At 34.7% G+C, this 26,266-nt stretch overlaps 1 protein-coding gene across 1 annotated transcript; it reads right to left on the bottom strand.

The window, feature by feature from the left end:
- Positions 1-1,122: 1,122 nt before the first annotated feature.
- LOC109793327 (uncharacterized) lies at positions 1,123-2,557 on the bottom strand. Its single transcript, XM_020352793.3, has 2 exons — positions 1,944-2,557; positions 1,123-1,305 (listed from the first exon to the last, which is right to left on the bottom strand). The coding sequence occupies exons 1-2, from the start codon at positions 2,370-2,372 to the stop codon at positions 1,210-1,212; spliced, it is 525 nt and encodes a 174-aa protein (XP_020208382.1). The 5' UTR covers positions 2,373-2,557; the 3' UTR covers positions 1,123-1,209.
- Between the last annotated feature and the right edge of the window lie 23,709 nt (positions 2,558-26,266).

The raw sequence follows: 26,266 nt of genomic DNA, 5'->3' as shown, positions 1-26,266 counted from the left end.
TACTAATGAAACATCAAAGTACAACTTTATTTTGTTCCTCTTTTAAAATGTCAAGCAATCGAGATATATATATATAACAATTTAACTACAAAATTAAAATACTAAAATTAATAAAATCATTCCCACAAACAAGTACCCTATAGTTGGTCAAACATGGCATCTGGCTAGGTGTGTCAACTGCGCAAATCAAATAGCGCCTTTTCCCCTCACCTCTTTCTGTTCGTGCCATGTGGCGGTTTTTACTCATACCGGAAAATACTCTTTTTTTTCGTGTATTTTATTTTATTTTATTTTTATTTTGATAAAAAAGCCACTTTTAGTAGTATTGTGTAGTTATACTTAATTGATACTTAAAAAGATATATTTGATCATTTGAGCAATTGTATAGTTATATATATATATATATATATATATATATATATATATATATATATATATATATATATATATATATATATATATATATATATATATATTATAAGTAGATTTGATTATTTTATTGTGATTATTTATTGATGAGTAAGTCATTATATTATCTTTTTATGATTTTACTTGAATAATTATAATTCTAAATAAATTTTATTAATACAAAGAAAAACTAATATATTAAAAGTTATTGTTATTTTACTTTCATTAAATATAATGAAAAAATTTCAACAATACCCATTTAAAAAATGAAACAATACAATTTCAAGCACACTTAAATAAGATCAGGAGGTGTATGTAGCCGCGTTAAATTTTGGATCAGCTTTAAAGTGTCTTTATTTTTAACATAATGAAAAGATTAGTTAGTGCTATCAACGATAGATAAGAACAAATCAAAAAGAAAATAAAAATGAAACAATACCGTTTCTAGTGATCACATTTTTTTATGAAAATATGGCGATGGCAGAAGCAGATAGTGGTGCACTTCATGACACTGGTGGTTTATTTAGTGTTAAAAAGTAGCGTGTAATTCACCATCTGCGAGATTGCGATGTTTTCATTTACTTATACAAAGAAGCCTCTTTATGTATGTTCCTTAACTTCCATGTTTTACCTCAAGTCTACAACAAACAAGCAAAAATTGCATTTATATATGCATTTTAATTTCAATTTACTCTTCCCCTTGACAAAAAATGATGGATAAACAGAGAATATTTAGTGATTGAATGAAATCCCAAAATTACAGAAAGTAATAACAACACCAACAAAACAAATATTCAATAATCATGATCTGGGTAGCATCATATGGGCAATGGGGTCTTTCTTCACCTTCCATTTCTTGAACTGTTTTGAGGCAGCTTTCAGTGCTCTTGCCCATCGCTGGATCAAATACGAAAACACAAGTTGTTTTCAGTAGATAACATTTAAAATTACCCCTTTCATTATCTAAAGATCTCAAACAAATGGAGTGAGCATGTATATGGAAAACAACTTCAACGAAAGTTTTAAAAGTAATATATTTTTTCGCAAATTTTGAGTCAAATATTAATAGATGTTTGCTCAATACCGGCATTCAGAATTTCAGATTCATAAAAAAAAAAAAAAAAAAAAAAAAACTCGTCGATTTCAATAAAATACGAAACAGAAAATAAAATATCGAAAACAAGGTAGAATCACAACCAGAAAAATGAGAAGAAAAAAAAATCGACGGCATTGATTTCCGCAGACCAAGTTTTCAACATCATTTAATTTGTTAGTTAGCTGGACTGGTTACTTTATTAGGTATTAATTAAAAATAAGATCTATTAATAGATAAAGACAAGTTATGTTGTATTTTTTTCATTTCAATCATTCCCATCTTACTAATTTTCTTTGGGCATAATAAAGTTTCCTAACAACATTTATCACAAATTTTGAGTTCAGAAAGTAATGCCCATATTCAGATTTCTAAAACAAACCAAAAATAAAATGACACAAAACGTAAAAAAGAAGAGAAAACAGAAACATAAAAAAATTACCTTGTTCATGATGGGATTACAAGCACCTCTAAAGGGTGTTGGTGAGAAATCTGAAGGCCCCTTCTTGTTCTTACTCTTGCTATGTTTTTTGATGAAGTCAAGGTTGAGATTGAACTTGTTCCTAAGCTTAGAACCCACTTTGTTGACACTACATTTTGCTCCCAAACCCATGTCATAGGAAAGCTTCCTTGGAGTGATAAGATCCAAATCCATGGGACTATAGGGTCTGGGAAGCAAAGGGGACCAAATAGTGCTCTGAGAGTAGTCAAAGTCATAAGCAGAGTTATCTGGGAACTTGCACAAAAGCTCAATTGACATCTTTGGCACCAAATACTCCACCACTTTAGTAGTTTTCAAAACTAATGCTTGTTCTTCATCTTCTTTTTCTTGTTCTTGTGCTTCCACAAGTTGCTCTCTTTCAGATTCCATTGCAAGACACAAGTGGGTGTTTGTTTCTTTTGCTCTTTCACTCTCTCCCTCTCTCTCTTAATTTACTTTCTTTGCACCTAACACTTTGAAATGAAAGCTGTGGTCTTTGATGTTGCGTGCGAAAAAGGAAGAGAGAGACACAACACAACCACACACAAAGTAGCCGTTGCAAATTGTTATGTCTGTCTACTCCCCAATACACCATTCACATGATTTTCATTGATTTCCCCAGCATTCTTGGATTTTCACAGAATAAAAATAATAAAATATTTAATGTGATAATAAAATAAAGTACTTGCACATTTGAATTAATTTTTTTTAGAGAACACATTTGAATTAATTTGTTTTAAAATAATTGGTTTTCTAAAAAAAATTATGATCAATTAAACTAATTGAGAAACAATGGAATGAAGTAAGTAATAAGAGATTCACGTGATTTAATCAAATAGTTAGGTATCAAATTTTGATTCTTAAAAAGTTTAAATTAAAAAAGAATATTTACCTATTTGCCTCTTCGAGAAAAAATTGTCCTAAACAGTAAACAGATACTCTTTGATAATGAAAAAAATTAAATAAACAAAATTGACCATATTAATTTTGTTTACTATTTCGCGTCATGATGTTTAGTAAACATAAAGCTCTCGTCATCGGAAAAATTCATAGTTAAAGGTTTTATCTACTTATTCGAGAAAAAAACAAAAAAGAAATCGTTACTTTCAGTGATTCATTAATTAATAGAATACAAGATTTTTTTAAATTATAAAGATTAAAAATAATAATTTTAAATTTGAAAAATAAAAATAAATTTATACTAAATTTTAAAATTAAAAATATATTTCCTTAAAAAAATTAAAAATATATTTAATGCTATAAAGAATGTTCTGAAATTACATCTTGTAAGTGTTATAATTATGCAATCACATCATGTTGTGATTCATGTTCGTCTCCTTTTGCATCAAAATATTGTACAGGTGTTGGGGCGCAAGTAGTTTTAAAATGAGAGGATAATGTTCCTATTATCTCATAGCGTCTCTTTTTGCTAAACAGTTTCGAGATTGATGAACAGTGTTACGGTACTTATTAAATAAAATAAGAGAATATAAAATATAAGTCCATACAATGTTAAATAAAATTTTTAAATTTTATTATTTATCGAGAATAAGAAATTCGTTTGAGTCAAACATTTTTTTAATTTAAAACTAAAATAATTGTCAATTTATATTTTTAAAGACTTTTTTAATATAAGGGAGAAAATGTCAAATATAAGTTCATATAATGATAAATAAAATTCTTAAATTTTACTATTTATTGTTAATTGGTCCTGAATTTGCTTTAATCAAACATTTTTCTTGATTTTAGACTAAAATATTATCAATTTATATTTTTAAAGACTTTTATTTTTGTATTTTATAGATTAAAATGATAATAACTTTTAAACTCAATATAAAATGTGTAGGATGTTTCAAAAGGATTGAATTGAACAAAACTATTTTTTAACTAAACTGGACTACAAAAGTAATTCATATAAATTGAACTAAATTATAAAATAGTTCGATAAAATTAAACTATTGTTGAATTTAGTGAAGTATAATTCTAAAAATTCAAAATATCTTATAATTTAAAGTGAACTAAACCTTTTTTTATATATAAATTAAATTAAAGTATATGATAATTTTTAAAATTTTAAATTCTTTTATTTTTAAATTTATACTAATAAACTAAAATATATCCAATATAACTTAATTTGAAAAAACTATAAAAACACGCCTCTTTTTTTTTTTTTTTCTTCATAAACTCAACTAAATTCCACGGTCCACATACCCAATTTCCAAGTAAATTGGTATGGTCATGAATCTAACATGAGAGAAATCCAAACGCACCAGATATTATTTCACATTTACAGTTATGAAGATTTAAATAGAGAATTGAACATAAAAAATAAAAATAAAAAAACAGTTCTCACAACTACGGTGGAATTTGACCTGGGTGCAAAAAAAAAATATTGAAAAAATAAAAAAACTCAACAAATTTACTATATATAATAATTATAATAAGATAATAATGTAATTTGTTATAATATTAATGCATGAATTATTTTTTTTTTAAATATATTACATGGACGTTGTATAGTAACTGTATGAAGTATTTATTCTTAAAAATGTATTATCGTTTTTTTACAAAGTACCTTCAAGAAGAAATGCATTAATTAATTAAATAAATACATAAACAAAATGAAATTTTAATAGTTTTTAAAATATAGATAAATAATGGACATATTTATTATAATTTATTTTATTTTATTATTTTAAGAAAATGAAAAAGTTAAATTAACTAAACTAATTATCGTTAAAACGGTATAAAATGGAGTTGTATAATGTATAGAGTAGAAAAAGAATTGAACACATCAAAACCCGTAGGATGCAGCAAGAAAAAATGTGTTTATTTATTGATAATTATTATTATCAATTCCATTTTCTCTTCTTTTCTTTCCTTCTATAGTTTCTCTTTTGTAGGGATGGTAAAATAAACTCAAATTCTACAAATACTCTTAAAAAATACCTTCATGCAAAACAAATAAATACTCGTTTATATAAGAATGAGTATGAACAAGATATATCCACAAAATTTTGTGGATGCAGGTTTGTGTATGGATACAATGTTCTGACCCTGCAATTATATATATATATATATATATATATATATATGTATATAAATATAATAATATAATTACTTAATAATTATATAAAAATATATATTATTTAATATAATAATATTACTATTATTTTAGATCCAAAAGTTACAAGTTGAAGTTATTGGAGTACTTTTTTTTCTAAGTTTTATGATAACTCATCTTCAATTGAAATTAATAATATAAAGAAATTATGTTAATTATTGTTTGAAGAGTATCAAACTAAAGTTAAGGGAATATTGGAAAGTTTAACTTTATGAGCAAAAGTCAATGAGTTAAACTTGAATAATTTAAATATTAGCAATTTTTTTTAGTGATTATGACTCATTTATAAATGATACAATTGAAATACAAACAAAGTTTGAAATAAAGCTCTACTTTGGAAGAAAAAGTTTTGTCTATGAGTACTACTTTTGACATTCTTGGATGGTGGAAACAAGGGGATCAAAGTATCCAATTTTGGAAAAAAAAATTGCTAAGAATGTTTTGGTAATCTCAATTTTAATCGTAGCTTCAAAATTTGCATTTAGTAAAGGAGGAAGATTTTTGAATCCTCATTACTCTAGACTTTATGAATTTACTCTAAAGGCACTTGTGTGTGCACAAAGTTGGTTGAAACACTAGCAACAAAATAATAAATAACTAAACCTTATTTTATTTAATAAAAGTTGCTTTATTTTTTATTGTTAATTTTAATTATTAATTTAAATTGTCTAATAATTCATTTTCTTGTCATGTATCGAGTATTAGGAAAAAGTTGATCAAGTATCAAGATTAGGTCTGATAAAAAATAGAAGAACGGTCAACAAACACTAGATGGGGCCTACTACAAGACGAAACCTTGAAGTATCAGATGAAAAGCTAAAACAGCTAAAGCTGGAACAAGGTAAACATGGGTTAAATATCAGATGAAACTAGATGGTCAACTTTGACGAATGAAAAATCAAGGCAAGGAAAATCATGAGAATCAGACAACTCAAGCTAACAAAACAGACTAAGTATAAAGTGTGCACTAGATGACTATGAGTCTAATACTAGACGAAGGTGTGTATTAAGGACAACCTCAAATGCAAATTAGAAGAAAGTTAATCAGAGATTAGAAGAAAGTCAACCACGTAATCAGAAGAAGGACAACACAAACTGAAAGACATTCCAGACGAAAACAAGTTTGTCCATTCACAATGTTAACAAGATCTTAAAAGAAGTCAAAATATCAACATCAAATTCTCAAATGAAGAACAAAACGTGAGACGCATGAGATTAATAGACGTAGACGAAGATTGTCATGTCAACACTTAAAGAATCAAGTCTCAAAAGACTACTCAGGCATCATCTACAAGTACTTTCAAAGTAATAGCGTGATCAAGGGAAGAGAAGAAAAAGAAGAAGGAAAACACGTAAAAGCAAAAGCATGCATGTGTTAGAAAAAGTACAACACTTTTTCAGATATGGACAACAATCTACAACTATGTGACTGGAAAAGGACAAAAAAGGTTCTTAGGTCCTAGCTAAGGTCATACACAGCAGCTAACAAATGCAAAAAACTACACGCAATGTCTATGAACAGGAAGCAATATTTAATGCAAGAACCTAAGCATTAAATGAAAGATTAAACTAGTCATGAACGACTATATCCTCTTCAACGTACACTTGCAACGGGTAGATTTCACAAGACTATATATAGGTCACAACGTCGAACCTGGAGACGCTGGCTGTTTGGCTCGAAATGGTTCAAGCGAGAAAAAGAGTAATATCTAGTTCATGAAGCAACAAAACCAGAGATAAAACGTATAGAGTCAAATGTACCATAATGCAATTCGTCTCTATAAACTAAGGAGTTCCAAGCATGTGCATATTAGGAACAAAACCTTAGTGAGTGTACAAACTGATGGACTCCTTCCACCAAGGGGATGATCAAACGTTTAATGGTGAAGAGGATCTCCTTTCCAAGGCCAAGATGGTGACCTTAGAGGGTGGACGTTCCTTCAAGGGTGAGGCTAAGTGATGGTGGGCGTGGAAGGTGGAGTCTTGGGCGAATAGGAGAAAGGTTGGGAGGATGGTGTTTTTGAGTGTTCTAGTTGGCTCTCTTCACCAAGTGGAGATGAAGGCCACTCAAGGTAACCCTAAACTCACTCTAGGGAGGAGATAGGAGAGGTAGGCCATGTAGACCTAGTGACTAAGGAGAGGATTTGAGGCAAAAATGCTCACTCAAATTCATATATTCCAAAGTATTTACAAGGTGTGGTGCCTAGGGTATTTATAGGAGTGGCAGGCATCAAGGGTTGCATTTAGGGTTGCATTGGCCAAAATTTACATTGCTAAATGCACACCAAATGAAACTCAAATTAACCCTAGATGCAACTTGGTGGCTAAGGATGGAATCTTTGGGTTTAGTTAGGCTACATCTAGGTGCATGATAAGACCATGCAACCTTTGCCCTCCACTTGGGCCTAAGCCTTTCTAAGTCCAAAAATAGGTCCAAACACCACCAAAAATACGTCTAGCTCCATAATTAAATACCTTAGCCCAAAATTAAAAACCTATGATCTAAAGCACCCCATAATACAAGGGTAAAATGGAATATACAAAAGAAAATAAATCCTGTGACTAAGAAACCCCATAATACAAGGGTAAAATGGGAAATACAAAGGAAAATAAATCCTATGTCTAAGATACCCAAAATACAAGGGTGAAAATGGGAAATTTAAAGATGAGGGCAAAATAGGAATAAATTTTATGCTAATAAAAACGTAGGAGCTAAGGCCCAAAAGTAGGCCCACTCCTCTTAGGGTTTTCAAAACTAACTCATTCATCTTACTTCTTTCAAAATATCACCTCTTGGTCTTCTTGGCCTTAGTGTGCATCCAAAGAGGAGTTCCACTAAAAATGCTAAAAAGACTTTCTAAACTAAAAGGACTAGACTCCCTAATGCTAAGGATAGGATCCTCCCTATGATGAAGTCTGGGTGTATAACTAAAGCCTAAAAAGTTAAAAAGACTAAAACTATAGCACACTAATGCATTAGTCCTAAAAACTAAAATATCTTGTTGGAGGTACCCAATGTAGTGACCTAGGTATGTATTGGAAAATAAAGAAAATTTAACTAAAAAATTACCTAAATAACTTTGTATTGCATATTTTGTTAGATACATATGAGAAAAAGGTGTTAAAAGGAGTCTAGAAAACTCATATAATCTAAGTTTGTCTTGTAGGGAAGTAACTAAGTTAAGTTCAAATAAGTGTGAATTTCCTTCAAGATCAAAAATAGAAGATACAACACCATGAGATGTATCCAACAAACCATACAAACCAAAAGTTGGATGCTTTATGAAGAGAACTAAAGTAGAAAGAGTCTTAAAGAAAGAAGGCTTATCTTCCTTGGGCACCACCAAGGATGATGGAGGAGGCCCATGGGCCAAGGGCCCAACTACTAGGGCTATGGCTAAGAGGATACAAGAAGAATGGGCTCATGCTCATGAAAAGCCCATAGTACTCTTCAGTTGGGCTTTGACTCAAGCCCAAGTAGATTAGGAGTAGTGTAGGTTTGGGCCTTTGGGCTTGTATTGCATTTTGGGCCTTGTATTTCGGCCACCTAGATTAGGATTTACATTTCATGGCAATGTGAATTTAGGGTTAATTTAGGTTAGCATGTGCATGTTCATTTGCATGTAATTAGTATGGCATTTAGTATGCATTTCGGCCATATGCACACATGCACATAGTGTGACCGAAATGCTACTCAAATGGATACCAAATTACATCCAAATGAGAGTGCACATGGGGAGGTGACCGGTTGGCACCAAAACTTGAATATTTGAATTCAAATTTTGGCGCCTAAGGTTAGTTAAACCATACCATGGTTTAATTAAACCTTAGGTTAAACCAAACGTGCACCTTACCCCAGTTTCCCTATATATTCACTATTGGCCGAGGTTTGTATCACTTTTGGATCATATATGAGAATTCACTTTTGTGTTCAAATTCTCCCTTCCGAAAGTCTCTCCCTAGAATCCTTCTTCTACCCTACTTGAGATCTTCTCCTTGTAGAATTAGGATCCCTCACCTTTTATCCGGAATAGTTAGGTGACCTTGGTTACACTTTCCACTTCTTAATTGCTTCAAGTCCTTGCCAATCTTCCAAGGATCCGAGAAGAGCTTTATTGAAACATCCAAGAGGTTTTCTTCAAGAAGAACCTCATCAAGTGGTATCAGAGCTCGGTCTTCAAGAGATAAGTTCCTTATCTTTTGTTTGATTGTTTGATCCGTGTGAATTTTTGGTGTCATTGTCTCATTGAGTTGATTCCTTCCTAGATCTAATTTTGTGCCTAAAATTTGATGGATCTAGTTTTCGGATTGCTTGAATGATTCATAATGCTTTGTAATTTTGTTGTTATCCTATGAATCATGCTCTACAAATTGTGCTTTAGGAATTCAACTTTGGTGCTTTTTATTTCTTTAAGTCTTAATTGAAAATTTTCGGTCATTTGATTGTTTGAGTCTTTTAAATTTTTGAATCCATGTCTAGTGTCATGTGTAGTTCTTTGTATGTTCTTAATTCCTAGCTATGCTTGTTTTACTCTTTTGTGTTAAGTGTTTTTGAATTTTTCTGGACTTGGCCGAATCCAATTGGTTTAAGTTGTGCTCCCTAATTTTGGTTTTTATTTGAGTTCATAAACTACTATTAGATCATTAGTAGTTTTCTTAGCTTTTAGGTTTCCTTTGATTCAAATTGTCTTCAAAATTTTGTGTCAATTCCGTGAGTTTGATTTTGATTATAATTTGGTTGCTGAAAATTTTTGGTTGGAAAATTTTTGAATTTAAATTTGGAGTGCTAAAACCGTGGCATGTGAGTGAGAAAAACAAGTAAGAAAAGCATGTGCAAAGTTCATTACATTTAGACCTAATTTTGGTTGCATTTGTATTCAAATTCAAATCCGGTTTGAGTGCACTTTGAAGTAGTGACCGAGAGTTTTGTTTTCAAAATTCAAAAGGATAAAAGGCATCCCCTATATAAAAAAAAGGAAATCAAATCAAAAGTTCAAAAGAAAATTCAAAAAGAATATTGATAAAAAAATATATAGTAAACCTAATTTTCAAGTAAAAAGCCAAAAGGAGATTGTTTTGTTGTTTGTACTTCTCGGTTTATTGTGTAAGCATGGAGTGTTTAACATGAGATTTTCAGCTTGCATTTTTGAGTTGTTTTTGATTTGTCATCCTAATTCTAGAACCTATCTAAGATCATTCCTTCTTGTACTAGCCTTGTCATTTACTTTGTTCATATAAATTGTATACTCTTCTATTCTACTCTTGTCTTGGTTATCTCTAAATTGTCTTGGCTGTTTGTGTTTAACATTGAACTCAAAGTGTGACCTAGTGTTGACCTAACCTATTTCATTAGAAACTAGTTCTACAAGGGTCATCAAAAGAGGACTAAGATAGGATTGAGGAAAGGTGACAAAGAAGAACACTTTCTGGAGGCTACTAAACAAATCATCAAACACTTCAAAATTCTGGAAAAACTTGTGGTTGCTGCACCTTACCAAAGCCGTGAAGATCCATTGGAAGAAGATTTCAAAATTGTATTGATTTAAAAAAAAAAACAGAGTATTAGAGACGGATTTAGAGACTAAAATTTCCATCACTAATTTGATTTTCCTTACAAAAGTGGTATCTAATTCCATCACTAAACTCGGTGGCTGTTTTTGTTTCATTGAAAGCCACTTGTTTACTTTTCTGTCCAGCATTTTGTTTTAATTGTAATTGGCCATTTTTGGAGTGTCTTGGAAGTGTCTTTGGTACACAACCATTTCTTCTTAAGAACCCTAATTTTCGCTAGACTTGGTGGAAGTGGTCCTTGATTGGTCTTTGGTACCTCTCAAGCTTTCACCTTAGGAATCCGTGTAGATAACTTCTAAAATTTTGCAATTTACTTTGTCTTTAATTCTTAATTCGTCTAGCTTATTCATCACATCAAAAATCACAAAAATATTTTCATTGAAAAAGATTTTAGGTGAAGATTAACTACAAGGGGGATTAGTAATTTTTACTTGAAGAGGCTTGGTTATTAAGTGGCTCTTAGTAGCTCACCTCCCTCCAAAGTTCAATTTGTATACTTAGTCCTCCAAGTACTTAGTCTTAGCCTTCAAAAATTGCTTTCAAAAAGTCTTTCATAAAACAACTTTCACCTATAATGGAAGAATTTTCTACTCCTCAAAGTGATAGTAATTCAAGTGACTACAATGACATTTCAAAAGTAGCACATGAATTAAGATCACTAAAGATTTGGAAAGAGAAAGAGGCCAAACATAGACTTAAAGAAAAACTTGAAAGAGAGGCCCAACTTGCACTTTTAGAAGAGGAAATTCGTCTATTAAAGGAAAAGGAAAACAAATTGCACAATAAACACCAAAGTAGGCATAGTTCTCAAATTCATAGTTCAACCCTAGGAGAGTCCATGCATGATGATAGCCTAGCCTTAGGAGATCATTTCCAACAACCTCCTAGAAGAACCCATAAGACCCCCAAAGTTAGGGAATCTAGAGTAGATCTCCCTTACTTTCATGGAAAGGATGATGTGGAGAGGTACCTTGATTGGGAAATGAAGGTTGAACAAATCTTCACTTGCCATCAAGTGAGTGAAGAAAGAAAAGTGTCTCTTGCCACCTTGAGTTTCCAAGGCCACGCCATGTATTGGTGGATATCCCTTGTTAGGGATAGGCGCCTCCATAATGACCCTCCAATTCAATATTGGAATGAGTTAAGGAGTGCTTAGAGGAGGAAACACATTACCTCATATTATACTAGGGAGCTTATCAATTAGCTCCAAAGACTCCATCAAAAAAACATGACTGTTGAGGAATATAGACAAACCATGGAGTTATATTTGATGAGGGCTGGCATTAGAGAAGAAGAAGACATTACCATTGCTAGATTTTTGAGTGGTCTCACTTTTGAAATAAGAGATAAGGTTGAGCTTTTACCTTACAGAGATTTGAATGATTTGGTTCAACTTTGTATCAAGGTTGAACAACAAAATTTGAGAAAGAATTTCAAAACAAGCTCATACTCATCTTCTTATTCCAAAAATCACTACAAGAGGGAGGGTAAAACTTTTGAAAAGAAAAATACTTTTGACTCCTCCAAAAATCTAGATAAAGGTAAAGCAAAAGAAGAAAAAGAAAAGAAAAACACCTCACACACTAGCACCAAAACTAGTGATATAAAGTGCTTTAAATGTCTTGGGAGAGGCCACATTGCTTCTCAATGCCCTAACAAGAAGGTTATGATATTGAGGGGCCAAGACATTTATAGTAGCCAAGATGAAGCTACTACTTCTCCATCTTCAAGTGAAGATGAAGAAGAAGAAAGTGAGGAAGAGTCATGTGAGGTCACTTACCCTTACAATGGGGAACTTCTTATGATGATAAGGGTCCTCAATAACCAACCTAGTGATTCACAATCCCAAAGAGAGAATATTTTTCACACAAGATGTAATATCTCAAACAAATCTTGTTCTCTCATTATGGATAGTGGATCTTGGTGCAATTGTTGTAGCACTAGGATGGTTGAAAAGTTAGGATTAACTACCACACCCCATCCAAAACCTTATCAAATTCATTGTCTTAGTGATGATGGGGATATGGTAGTTAACCAACAAGTGGAAGTAGAGTTTTCCATTGGGAATTATCAAGATAAAGTCAAATATGATGTAGATCCCATGGAGGCTTGTCATATTTTGTTGGGTAAGCCATGGCAATTTGATAAGCAAACACACCATGATGGCCTAACTAACAAAATAACTTTCACTCATAAGGGTAAGAAATTTGTGCTTCATCCTCTAACACCTTCACAAGTGGTAGAAGATCAAGTACAAATGAAGACCAAATGTGAGCAAGAAAAAGGAGAGGAAAACAAAAAAAAAAGAAAAAAAATTCTAAAAATTAGGAATCAAGAAGATTCTAGAGAGACTAGTGTTCCCTCTCTAGAGATAGTTCAAGGAGAGAGATTTGAAACAAAAACTTTACAAAAAGAATCTCTCTTACTTGAACCATCTTCTTATATCCTCATGTGTAGAGGAACACTCACATGCAATGCCACAAATTCTTTGGAAACTTCTCTACCTCTTGAGATTAAAAATCTTTTAATTAAATTTGATGATGTATTTCCTAGTGAAGGCCCTATGGGACTTCCACCTTTTAGGGGAATAGAGCATCAAATAAATCTTGTGCCTGGGGCTAGTCTACCCAATAGACTAGCCTATAGGACAAATCCTCAAGAAACAAAAGAGATAGAGAAGCAAGTACAAGATTTGTTGGATAAAGGTTGGATTCAAAAAAAGTCTAAGCCCTTGTGCTGTGCCTGTTTTATTAGTGCCAAAAAAAAGATGGAAAATGGAGGATGTGTTGTGACTGTAGGGCAATCAACAACATCACCATAAAATATAGGCACCCAATTCCTAGGCTTGATGACATGCTTGATGAGTTGCATGGGTCATCCATATTTTCCAAAATAGATCTTAAAAGTGGATATCACCAAATTCAAATCAAGGAAGGTGATGAGTGGAAAACTGCTTTTAAGACTAAGTTTGGATTATATGAATGGTTAGTAATGCCATTTGGGCTTACTAATTCACCTAGTACATTCATGAGGCTGATGAATCATGCCCTTAGGGGTTGCATTGGTAGATTTGTAGTTGTTTATTTTGATGACATCTTAATCTATAGCAAAAGTCTAAGTGATCATGTGGATCACCTAAGACAAGTCTTACTTGTTCTTAGAGACAATCACTTGTTTGCCAATGTAGACAAGTGCACTTTTTGTGTGGATAATGTTATATTTTTAGGATTTGTTGTGAGTAAACAAGGGGTTCATGTGGACCCCGAGAAAATCAAAGCCATTCAAGAATGACCTATTCCTACTAATGTGAGTGAAGTTAGGAGCTTCCATGGATTGACAAGCTTTTATAGAAGTTTTGTTCCAAACTTCTCTACATTAGCTTCACCTCTCAATGAGTTAGTGAAGAAGGATGTGGTCTTTCTTTGGCAAGAAAAACATAACTTAGAATTTCAAGAACTTAAGCAAAAACTCACTCAAGCACCTGTTCTAGCTCTTCCTGATTTTAGCAAAACCTTTGAGCTAGAATGTGATGCTTCAGGTCTTGGCATAGGAGCTGTGTTGTTACAAGGTGGCCATCCCATAGTCTATTTCAGTGAAAACTTCATTGTGATGGAATCATGCTTTGGAATGCAAGAGGTGACATGCTAAAAGATCCAAGAGGAGTGGGCTAGGCATGAAGGTTTGGGCCAGTCAAGGCCCAATGGGCCCGATGGGCTTGGAAGGCCCAAGTCAAGCTTCTCATGGGCCTATCTTGATATGTCTATTCTTCTTATATATTTTATTAGTATATTTTACATATAATTTGGTCTTGTATTTTGGACCACATAGAGTAGCATTTTGAACTATAGGCTTGTTGGGCCTAGTTTTGGGCTTCATGGGCCTTTGGGCTTTTGATACCCAATATTGGGCTCATTCTTTTTTTTGTAATTTTTCCTATTCATTGTATATCTTTGACCATTTTATTTAGGTCATTAGTTTAGGATTTAAGGAGGATTATTAGTTTAATTGGATTAGGCTAAACTAGGTTTAATTTAGGATGAATTTAAGTTGCATTTTGAGTCACATGGTTGGCGCCACCTTGGCTGAACATGTGTGACTCAAAATCAACCCTAAATGCACACTAAATCAAACCTAAATGCACCTAGCTCTAGTGTGAACCGGTTATGACATGTGTGTTAAGTTTTGAATTCAAATTAAAAATTTGAATTCAAAACTTGGCGCCACATGTGAAGCCTTCACATTGGCGCCAAGTGTCCTTGGTTCCGGATCCATTTAAACCCCTCCTTCACACATTGTAAATCACTTTTGATATATGAAATTTGAGAGCATTCTTCAGCCCAAGCTTCCCTCAAGAGTCACCGAAATATTTGCCTTCAAAACCCTAGGAACCTTACCCTAGTTCCTACCTTTTGAAGTGAGCAATCCTTTGAACCTTATGCTAGGATACTTCCATCCTTAGTTTAGGTTTTAATTCTTCCGAGAATCCTCCATTCAAGTCTCCATTTCATTTGGTTCCAAGCTCCATTGAAGAGGTCCAAGCTTTGGTGAATCCGAGGAGAAGATCACCTTCCACTTCTCCTAGTTTTTGCCATCATTTTTGGTATCAAGAGCAAGGTTCTTCATGGAGATAAGTGTCCTTAATTTTTGGTCCGTTTGTCTTGTTGTTCTTAGTGTTCTTGTTGTCTTGTTTGAGTTTCTATTCTAATCTATTTGATTTGAATTAATTTTTGTTCCATAGATCCATTGTTTGATTGTATTTGAATTTTTTCCATAATCAATATGTTTATGACCTATTTGCTTGTGCTTCTTTTTGTTTTTTGTTTGAGTCTCTCATTTCCTTGTATGTGTCCGTGATTGGACTTCATACATTTGCATTAGATTTTTGTTTTGAATCCTTGTTTTGTCTTAGTAAGTTGTGTTTAGTCCTTATATGTTGCAAATTCCTTGAATAGCATGTTTAACCTATTTTTCTTTTGAGTTGATTGTCTATATTTTGTTCTCGGTTTGCTTAATCTTTGTGCCTACCTATATGTGCTTTTTTGTTTTACCTTATTGAGTTCATAATTTGCTATTAGTTTTAGCAAATTTATTAGAGTTAGGTTTCCATTGTGTACTTAAGTTTTCAAATCACTTTCTATTAAAAAAATTCTTGAAACAATTTTGTGTTACTTAAAATTTCAAGTGATTCATCCTACTTCTAGTGAACTATTTCTTTTGGATTCAGATTCTAAAAGTGTAGTGGCTGGAAAACAGAGAAAAATACAGAGCATGATGTTTCAAAAGAGATAAAAAAAGTGAACAAAAGAATCCTATCAAAAACCTAAAAACTAGTGCACTAGTTCATCCAATTTTCACTTGAAATTTGTCAATCTAGTAGTCTTGGTTTTAATACTTTGGAATTGTGAAAATTTTGAAAACAAAAGGCAAGTGTCTTCTCTGTAATATCAATTTGAATTCAGGAAAAGAAAAGAATAAAAATAAAATAAAATAAAAAGCAATTATAGAAGCAAAAAAAATCCGAGAAGAACAAAAACAAGAAAATACACTTTTGATTCCTCAAAATTCTTTGGACTACTATTTTGTTTGTTCTTATTCAATTGCTTCCAATTTTTTTTTGTGTTGTTAATCTACTCTAGTGCCTATCTAGGAACCTTCCTAACTGAGTGCTAGCTTTCTTTGGAGTCTTATCTTTTCAGCTTTCTTTGTTGGTTATCCTTGAGTCTTGTCATAAACACTTTATTCTTCACTTTTTGGTATAAGCTTTATAAATTGTGCTTTTGTTGCTTGTCTTGTTTTCTTTGACTAAACATTCTGTGCTGGAAGTGGCCTCAAATCCTTGCTTAAGGATCAAACATTGACTCAACAAAAAGTAGGAAAAGACTTGGACATTAAAGACTTCAAAATTTGACCTAATTTAGTGACCAAACTTTTCCTAAACTACCTTCACAAGAGTGATCATTCCTTTAACCTTGTGAGCAGCCTACATTAACCACTTTGTTGTGTTCATTGTGCAGGGTCCAGGAGAAACTTAATTCAAGGGTTAGTGGCGGATTGGAACACTTAAACAAGTGTTAGAAAAATTGGACAACAAATCCGTCACTAATTTGGTCACTAAAGCCGCGATTATTTGTTTTCTAGTGTAGTTTAAATTTTTGCAAATTATCTTGTATTTTAAATCAATTTGTAAAGCTTGGAGGGAGTATTAAGAAGCTGGTCAGGTATATCTAACCCTTGGTAGCCTACTCACGTGTAGTACTAGTGGAAGTGGCTTGGAAATTTCATATGTTTCAAGCTTCCACTTAGGGCAAAATGACTAGTTGCTTTTCCTTGCTTCCTTTAAGTTGTTTGATTATAAATTGGTTTACTTTGCTGCCTTGTTTTGTCTAGACTTGTGTAGATTTTAATTGTTCACGTTTTAGATAGCTTCAAAAACAATTGTGAAAAGCATACAACATAAAATTTTGTGAAAATCTTTGTGGAATTGAAAATACCACAAGGGAGTTTAGTGATTTCCACTTGAAAAGGCTTGGTTTTTAAGTGGCTCTTAGTAGCTCACCTCCCTTGATAGTGCAACTTGTACACTTAGACTTCCAAGTGCTATTTTTGTTCCTAGAAAATACCAAAAATATTTTATCTCTTTTGCATAACATTTAAACTTCTTATTGCTTAATCATGAGTCATATTTCTCAAAGTGATAGTGATCTTGAATCTCCTAAAATTTTTTCTAGAATTGTCAAGGAGGTTGAGGCACTAAAACAATGGAAGCAACAAGAGGTACTTCAAAAATAAAAAGAAAATATTGAAAGAGAAGTACAACTTATTTCTCTTGAGGAAGAGATAAACAAAATTAAGCAACAAGAAGAAAAACTTTTGAAAAAAATTAATAAAAGAAAAAGCCAAAAGAGTTCTACTAGAAGTTCCAATGCCTCTACAAGCCAAGAGGATGTAGGTAGTTTGAATGTTGATGCATATTACCAACATACACCTAGAAGAGTCATTAAGGAACCCAAAGTGAGGGAATCAAGGGTTGATCTCCCTTACTTTCATGGAAAAGAGGATGTTGACACCTACTTGGATTGGGAAATGAAAATGGAGCAAATCTTCACTTGTCATCAAGTAGGTGAAGAAAGAAAAGTTCCCTTGGCCACCTTAGCTTTCCAAGGACAAGCTATGTATTGGTGGACATCCTTGGAGAGAGAGAAGACTTCACAATGACCCTCCTATTACTTATTAGAATGAATTGAGGAGTGATATGAGAAGAAGGAACATACCTTCTTATTATAGTAGGGAGCTTATGGATAAGCTCCAAAGACTCCAACAAAAGAACATGAGTGTGGAGGAGTATAGACAAAAAATGGAGTTGTATCTCATGAGGGTTGGGATAAGGGAAGAGGAAAGATTGGCCATTGCTAGATTTCTAAGTGGTCTTAATTTTGATATAAGAGATAGAGTTGAATTACTCCCTTATAGGGACCTTGATGATTTGGTCCAACTTTGTAAAAGGGTGGAACAACAAAATTTGAGGAAAAATTCTTTCAAAGGCAAAACTCAAACTAGCTTTTATATAAATAAGGATGACAAAAGGGAGGGTCAATATGACTCTTCTAAAAACTCTAGTAAGGGTCAAGAAAAAGAAACAGGAAAAAAAGATAAAAATAAAAGTGTTGTCACTTCTAGTAGTAAAACTAGTGACATCAAATGCTTTAAATGTCTTGGGAGAGGCCATATAGTTTCTCAATGTCCAACTAAAAAGGTCATGATTTTGAGAGGACAAGAAATTTATAGTAGTCTTGATGAATCTAGTTCTACCACTTCAAGTGATAGTGAGACTAGTGAGGAAGATCATCAAATCGAAAAATTATATCCTGTTGATGGTGATCTTCTTATGGTCAAAAGACTTCTTGGAAGTCAACCTTGCCCCACTTCACTATCACAAAGAGAGAACATATTTCACACAAGATGTTTAGTTTCTAAAAGAACTTGTTCTCTCATTGTTGATAGTGGATCATGTTCTAATTGTTGTAGTACAAGGTTGGTTAACAAGTTAGCCCTTACCACTATTCCTCACCCTCAACCTTATAAACTTCATTGGCTCAATGAAGGTGAGGAATTGGAGGTAAATCAACAAGTGAAGGTCAAGTTTTCTATAGGAGATTATAAAGACAAAGTTTTATGTGATGTGATCCCTATGGAAGCTTTTCATATTTTGCTTGGTAGGCCATGGAAATTTGATAAACATACTATACATGATGACCTTACTAACAAAATATCCTTCACTCATAAAAATAAAGAAATTGTTTTTAACCCTTTAACACCACCCCAAGTGTTTGAGGATCAAAAAAAAATGCAAAGAAAAAGAAATAAAGAGAGAAAAGAAAGTAAATTAGGAAATAGTGTGGATAAAAGGGACTCCACTAAGACCTTTGTGACCAAAGAGAGTTATTTTATTTCCAAACAAGCCTTGAAAAGAACTCTCTTTATTCATAAAAGTCTTGACTCTTATCCTAATGCTGCCACTTATCTTAAAGTTCAAAATGAGAAACACAATAAACTTAAAATCAAGAATTTTCAACTTCAAGATATAGTGAAGGAGGAGTGGACTATTTCTAGTTTTACTCCTTATACTACTTGCTTGGAGGTGCACAAGGGAGAAAGTATTTTTGTAGTCTTAATAAAGCACCCAATTTTTGGTTTTCATTGTTTTATAGGTACAACTTGTAATAATCTATATTCTATGTTTGCTCTTATGGGAAGTTCTTACTCTTTTGAACTTAATATGATTCCTTCCCTACAAGAAAAATATAGCTTATATGATTCTGAGTATCTAGTAAACAATCAAATCCAAAATTGTTTAGGACGTTTTCTAGTTATCTTTTCTTTATACTTTTGGAAAAACCTAGGATACCATTTAGGATATTTTAGGCAAGATGTTGTAGTGTTTAAAAATCATTCTTGTTTTAGTCATAGTGTTACTACATTTTTAGGATTTCCTTCTAGGCTATGTTTAGAAGATGAGCCTATTTCTACTTTTAGGGAGTCTAATTTTGATAGTTTATTTTTCTCTCTTAGGCTAGATACAAAGACTCCTCTTAGGATTTATGAAAATTTCATCTCTTATCCATTGTATGTTGTGCATGTAGGTGTTGATTTTTCTTCCATGCATCCTCGGGATTTGAGGACAAATCCTTTTCAAGAGGGAGGGGATGATGGAATCATGCTTTGGAATGCAAGAGGTGACATACTAAAAGATCCAAGAGGAGTGGGCTAGGCATGAAGGTTTGGGCCAGTCAAGGCCCAATGGGCCCGATGGGCTTGGAAGGCCCAAGTCAAGCTTCTCATGGGCCTATCTTGATATGTCTATTCTTCTTATATATTTTATTAGTATAGTTTACATATAATTTGGTCTTGTATTTTGGACCACAGAGTAGCATTTTGAACCATAGGCTTGTTGGGCCTAGTTTTGGGTTTCATGGGCCTTTGGGCTTTTGATACCTAATATTGGGCTCATTCTTGTAGACCCCTAAAATTGTCCGGGTCGGAAATAAGACTCGAAGACTCTCAAAGACCAAAGGAAAGTCAGCCGGAAGGACTCCTGGAAGACTCTGGAAGACCCTAGAATGACAATCTGTAGGTTTAGAGGTCTTAGAGTAGCAAAAAATAAGAAAGTGGAGGGAATGAAGCCCAATACGGCCTCCCAGAGGTTCAGTACGGCCGTATTGAACATTTTAAACTTCAATACGGCCGCACTGAACTCAATACGGCCGTATTGAAGTTTCTGAACTTCAATACGGCTGCATTGAATTCAATACGGCTGCACTGAACTTCAATACGGCCGCACTGAACTTCAATACGGCCGTATTGAGGTTTTTTGAACTTCAATACGGCCGTATTGAATTCAATACGGCCGTATTAGTTCAAAATTTCAATGTTGACCGTATTGACCCTCATAAACCGTATTGAGCCTCTTCCCTATAAATATGACGTCAATGGGACGTCATTTGACACTTTTACACACAGTTTTGACTCCCTCCTTGAGTATTCTGGGGTTTTTGAGCAGTGTTCTGCCCTAGAAATCTCTCTGGGAGTCGATCCGACGAAGTTCTGGAATTCCGAGCATTTAGCTTGGAGATTCGAACCTAGTCGAAGGGAAATCCTCCGGATTTCCATAGTTAAAATTTTATAGGAGGGAGCGAGCGGGCTTGTAGAGCGAGGGAACGCCAAAAAGCTTCCCAGTTTTACTTGATATATAAAAAGCACGCTTCAAGAGGTTTCTTTTCTTTAAAGTCCCTTCTTTTACCGCTTTCTGTGTGTATATATTTAAACTGTCATCATGTAGATAGTTAATTTATAATTGCTTAGAATAAATAGGGGTAATTTAGTAATTTCGCACTATTATTTTTAAATAATCTGTCATAGGGAACCCGAAAGGGGCGCTGTGGGGTGCTAACACCTTCCCCACGCGTAACCGACTCCCTTACCCGACTCTGGTTGTAATGGCCGAAGTCGATTCTTGAATCGATTGCCTTAAACCTCTTTTTCCAATGTTTTGAGTAAAACATTGGTGGCGACTCCATGAACCCTTCCTTTTATGAAAACCGCTAATTCATGGAGGGTCCCGCTTGGGATTAACATGGATTGGTGAGCCTTTTAATAAAATTGCTCGTTTGACGAGGTCTCAGTTTGAGAATAAGTCATTCTAGCAATCCACATTTTTAAACAAATAAAAGAGTCCAACCATCCTTCGCGAATGCCGAAAGCCCGTTTCGGGCCGGTGGCGACAGATGGCGACTCCACTGGGGAAGCCTCGAGAGTCAGTCCCATTTAGTGACAGATTATTTTTAACAAATAATAGTTAAAATTACTTCATTACCCCTCGCTTGTATGATAATATGTTTTATCTATTTGGCTTTAAATAACTGTTGTATGTTTAATTTTACGCAATTGTTTGAAATAAAAACTGCACACAAACCTTTGCACACAACAGTTCCCTCTATACCCGGGGGCATGAGTTGTAAGCCATAGGGAGTGGATGTTAGTACGGCCGGTTGTCGAATGGGTCTATAGGTGCCCGTAGACCGTTGTCGGAAAACATCACTCAAGGTGATAACCATGAACTCGAGTCCGACAGTGCGTTGGAGCTTTCCATCGACTTACGACGAGAGGAATTGGGTCCCTATAATGGGGGCACCTTGGGGGCCTCAGACCGGTGAGAACAGTTAGAACCACCTTAAATATGCACCTTTCTGCAGGAAACCCCTACCTCGTGATTCGCTCGTGACTGTTCGTGGATGAGTGAATTGTTTGTGTAAATGCTTATGTGCAATTGTTTGTGCATTAATAAATAACCTCGTGATAAGGTCTAAAGAATAATCCCCATGCATGAAAAAACCATGACATGAGAGGAAAAACCATGTGTGAAAATATAATAAAAGTGAGGAGCATGTGCATCATTACCAATAAGATATCATGCATCCTCATAATCCATGCATTCTAGGTTCACCAATACCTCTTGACATGAGTAAAAGAGACCCATAATTATCGAGATTCTCCGTTGAGGAGAGATCATAAGTCAAGGAGGGTGGTAACACTCTGTTTTAAAAAGGCAGCGCCTTAAAAATGGAGGGTTATCAAGCTCATGTCAAGAGCGTATTCATTCCATAAATTAATTAAATTAAATATTCATTTTTAGAAAGTGGCTGGTCATCTCTCTGTCCTCACACGCGCACAGAAAATCAAGAAGATGGAAGCGCTGGAGGACCAAAATAAGAAGCTTACAGCCGAGCTCTCACAGCTCAAAGAACAAATGGCGCAAATGATGGAACTCATGCGTCACCATAATGTACATGGGTCTCACCACAGTGACCATGAGTCCCATCATCATAAGGAAGAGGAGGTGCATGAAGAAGAGCCTCCGCACGCCATACCTATTGGGGCTGGAATTGTGATAAAAGAGCCCGAAGTTTCAAAGGAACAATTCCACGCCCTAGAGGATCGGCTAAGGGCTATGGAGGGGCATGACTTCGATATTAAAGATGCCGCCGACATGTGTTTAGTGAGGGACATCCAATTCCCTCCTAAATTTAAAGTGCCGGATTTCCCAAAGTACGTGGGATCGACTTGCCCTAAGAGTCATCTCACCATGTATTGCCGAAAAATGGCTGCATATGCTACCAATGAAAAGCTCTTAATTCATTGCTTTCAAGAGAGCTTGGCTGAAACCGCACTCAATTGGTATATGCAGCTGGATGGAAATCTAGTACACACATGGAGACAGTTGGCCGACGCCTTTCTCAAGCGCTACAAATACAACATCGACCTAACACCCGATAGGTCAGATCTTCAAGCCTTGAGTAAAACAAATGATGAATCTTTCAAGGCGTACGCCCAACGATGGAGAGAGTTGGCGGCACAAATAGAGCCCCCGCTGTCGGATAAGGAGACGGTGTCCTTGTTCATAAATTCGTTGACCGGTCCCTATTATGACAAGATGATAGGGAACACGACAACACTCTTCTCAGACATCATCACCATTGGCGAAAGAGTGGAACAAGGGCTGAAAAGTGGGAAGCTAGCTGGGCTTCCCCAATCATTTGGAGCCAAGAAGACCTACTGGAAGAAGAAAGAAGGAGGAGTCAACGCTGTAACCATTTCTCCATCTTCTTCCATTTCGAAGTCGGGAAAGTCGCAATACAAGCCTGTGAGGAAGTTTGATAAACTTCCGACCACATATAGCGACCTCCTGCCGAAGCTAGTGGAGGCGCAGCTTCTAGCTTATGTTCCACCGAGGAAATTTGATCCACCATACCCCGATTGGTACAAACCACAAGACAATTGTCTATACCATTCGGGGGCATCGGGGCATTCAACGGAGGACTGTAAAGTTCTCAAATATAAGGTCCAAGACCTTATTGATGCTGGGTGGGTCACCTTCGATTCGACAGCGCCCGACGTGAGCAAGAATCCTCTACCAAAGCAGGAGTAGAGAATGGCAAGCCACGATAGGGCCCCTTCATATTTTTCTTTTCTTTTAGGGACTCATGATCAGTACCCGAGATCATGAGAACCTTTTCATGTAAATAAGGGTTTTTGTACAGTTTTAATACATATCAATAAAGAGGCATTTTTCACACATTACTCTCTCTTTTGTTCTTTTCTCTCTTTCCCTCATTAACATTAATAATTCTAAACCTAAACAGAACCAATAAAATAATTATGTCTGTAATTGTTCGCTCTGACCGGGATCCAAAAGTTGAGGATGAATGGGTTGAGTTGGACAGTGATGAGGAGACCATCCCTCCGGATCTGCAAAGACTACTAGATCAAGAAGCTCGTCAAGAGAAATTGGAGACTGTAAATTTGGGGCATGGCCGAGAGATATAAGAGGTCAACATTGGAACCCATATCAGTGATGAAATAAGGACACATGTTTCCGCTATGATTATAATAAAATCATTCTTCATTGCTTCTTTTCTTGCTTATAATAAAATTCTAAACCACATTATTTTTAACCCTGTTTGAATAAACATGAATGAGGTTAAAATCATCTTAATAATAATAAACCCACATCTTTTTTATGTGGAGGTGTGTGTGACAACTTGGAGCACCTTCCCTTGGCCTTGACAAGTGCCATCATGGGTAAAAAGAAATCTTTCAAAATAAAAGAAGCTCGGCAGGAAACTCAAAAAGGGGACTGCGCAAAAATAAGAGCAAAAGACCCGCTAGGAATCCCACGAAAGGGTGACCTAGGCAAAAGTTAGGGTTACAAAAATAAACAAAAATAAAGGTCCGCTAAAACGCCACAAAAGGGTGTTTTAGGCAAAAATAAGGACAATCAAAAAAACAAAAATAAATCCATGATGGTACCATGAACCGAATTCGAAAAGAAAGGTTCAAGGGAAGCTATCCAAGTTGTCGAATCACAACACGACTTTTTAACTTCATAAGTGTTTAATCAAACAAGCCTAAACACATAAGCCTACCTTGGCCATCCATTCTTACAAAAACCATTTTTGAAAAATAAATCCCCTCTAAAACACAAACTTCAGAATAAAAATATCTTTCCCTTCTTTTCTCTCTTGTCCCAAAAGATTTTAGAATAATCTAGTGGAAGCATGGAGAAATAAATCATCACTGATAATGGATCTAATCTGAACAACAAAATGGTGGAATAACTGTGCCAAGAATTCAAGATCCAACACCATAACTCTTCCCCATATCGGCCGAAGATGAATGGGGCAGTCGAGGCAACCAATAAGAACATCAAGAAAATAGTACAAAAGATGGTTGTCTCATTTAAAGACTGGCACGAGATGTTACCCTTCGCTCTTCATGGTTATAGGACTTCAGTACGCACATCTACAGGAGCTACTCCATTCTCCCTCGTCTATGGGATGGAGGCAGTTCTACCCGTCGAAGTCAAGATACCTTCTCTAAGGGTAATTATGGAAGTAAAACTTTCCGAGGAAGAATGGGTTCAAAGCCGGTATGACCAGTTGAACCTCATTGAAGAAAAATGGCTGAACGCCATATGCCATGGTCAAGCCTATCAGAGGAAGACCAAAAAGGCTTTTGACAAGAAAGTCCACCCTCGAGTCTACCATGAGGGAGAGTTGGTAATGAAGAAATTGCTACCAACTCGAAAGGACAAAATCGGAAAGTGGGCCCCAAATCACGGAGAACCATACGTGGTAAAACGAGCCTTCTCAGGAGGAGCATTGATCCTCACAGACATGGATGGAAAAGAACTTCGATACCCAGTCAACGCTGACGAGGTAAAGAAGTACTATGCTTGAAGACGTTGCTTGCATAAGCCCGCTAGGATGAAAACCCGAAAAAGGGCATCCTAGGAAAAAGTTAGGGCAAAACAAAAAGCCCGCCAGTACAAGAGTACTAGGCAAAACAAAGGCAAAATTATCCCCGCTAGGATACGTCCTAGGCAAAAGTTAGGGGCAAAAGAATAAGATGTAAAAGCAAAGCAAGCAACGGTCACTTGAATCGAAAACCGAAAGGCGGTTCAAGTGATTATCTTCTAGAAGCAAGCGTCTTGTAGCATCTGCACTCCTGGCTCAGGCTGAAGCAATTAGGGGAACGTAAAGAGCAACAATTACAGATATAATTGTTAAGCCCAATGTATATAGCCTACCCTGGCCAGCCATTCTTCAGAAATTCCTTCTGTATATCTTTCTGTAAAAAAAAAAAAATCACTTGTGAATATCAATAAAATATCTATTCATTTTCTCTTCTCTCTTGACCATGTGATTATGCCTCTAAAATTGGTATTTCTAAAAAATTGTATGAAATTCCTTAATAATCGGTCAATAAAGAAAATTGGAGGGGTTCCTATAAAATCCATAATCTCCTGCATGAAAGGCTCACAAAAATATTCCCTCACGTCGATGACAGAAATTCCTCCAAGAAAAGGAGGATAGGGAGAGCCATTCATTTTTCTAAAAAAATTAAATAATAAAACTTGCATTTGTGCATCACACACATTAGTTGCACATTCAAAGACCTTATCATGAGGCAATTGCATAAAATAGAAAATAGGAAAAATTGCTTGTGTATGGCAGCGGTCAACAGAAAGGGCCGC

This window comes from Cajanus cajan, chromosome 6 (genome assembly GCF_000230855.2).
Source record: "Cajanus cajan strain Asha chromosome 6, NIPB_CcT2T_4, whole genome shotgun sequence".
In the NCBI taxonomy this organism is placed as follows: domain Eukaryota; kingdom Viridiplantae; phylum Streptophyta; class Magnoliopsida; order Fabales; family Fabaceae; genus Cajanus; species Cajanus cajan.
Note: the sequence above shows the minus strand (reverse complement) of the source record. Positions and strands in the feature narration are given on the sequence as shown.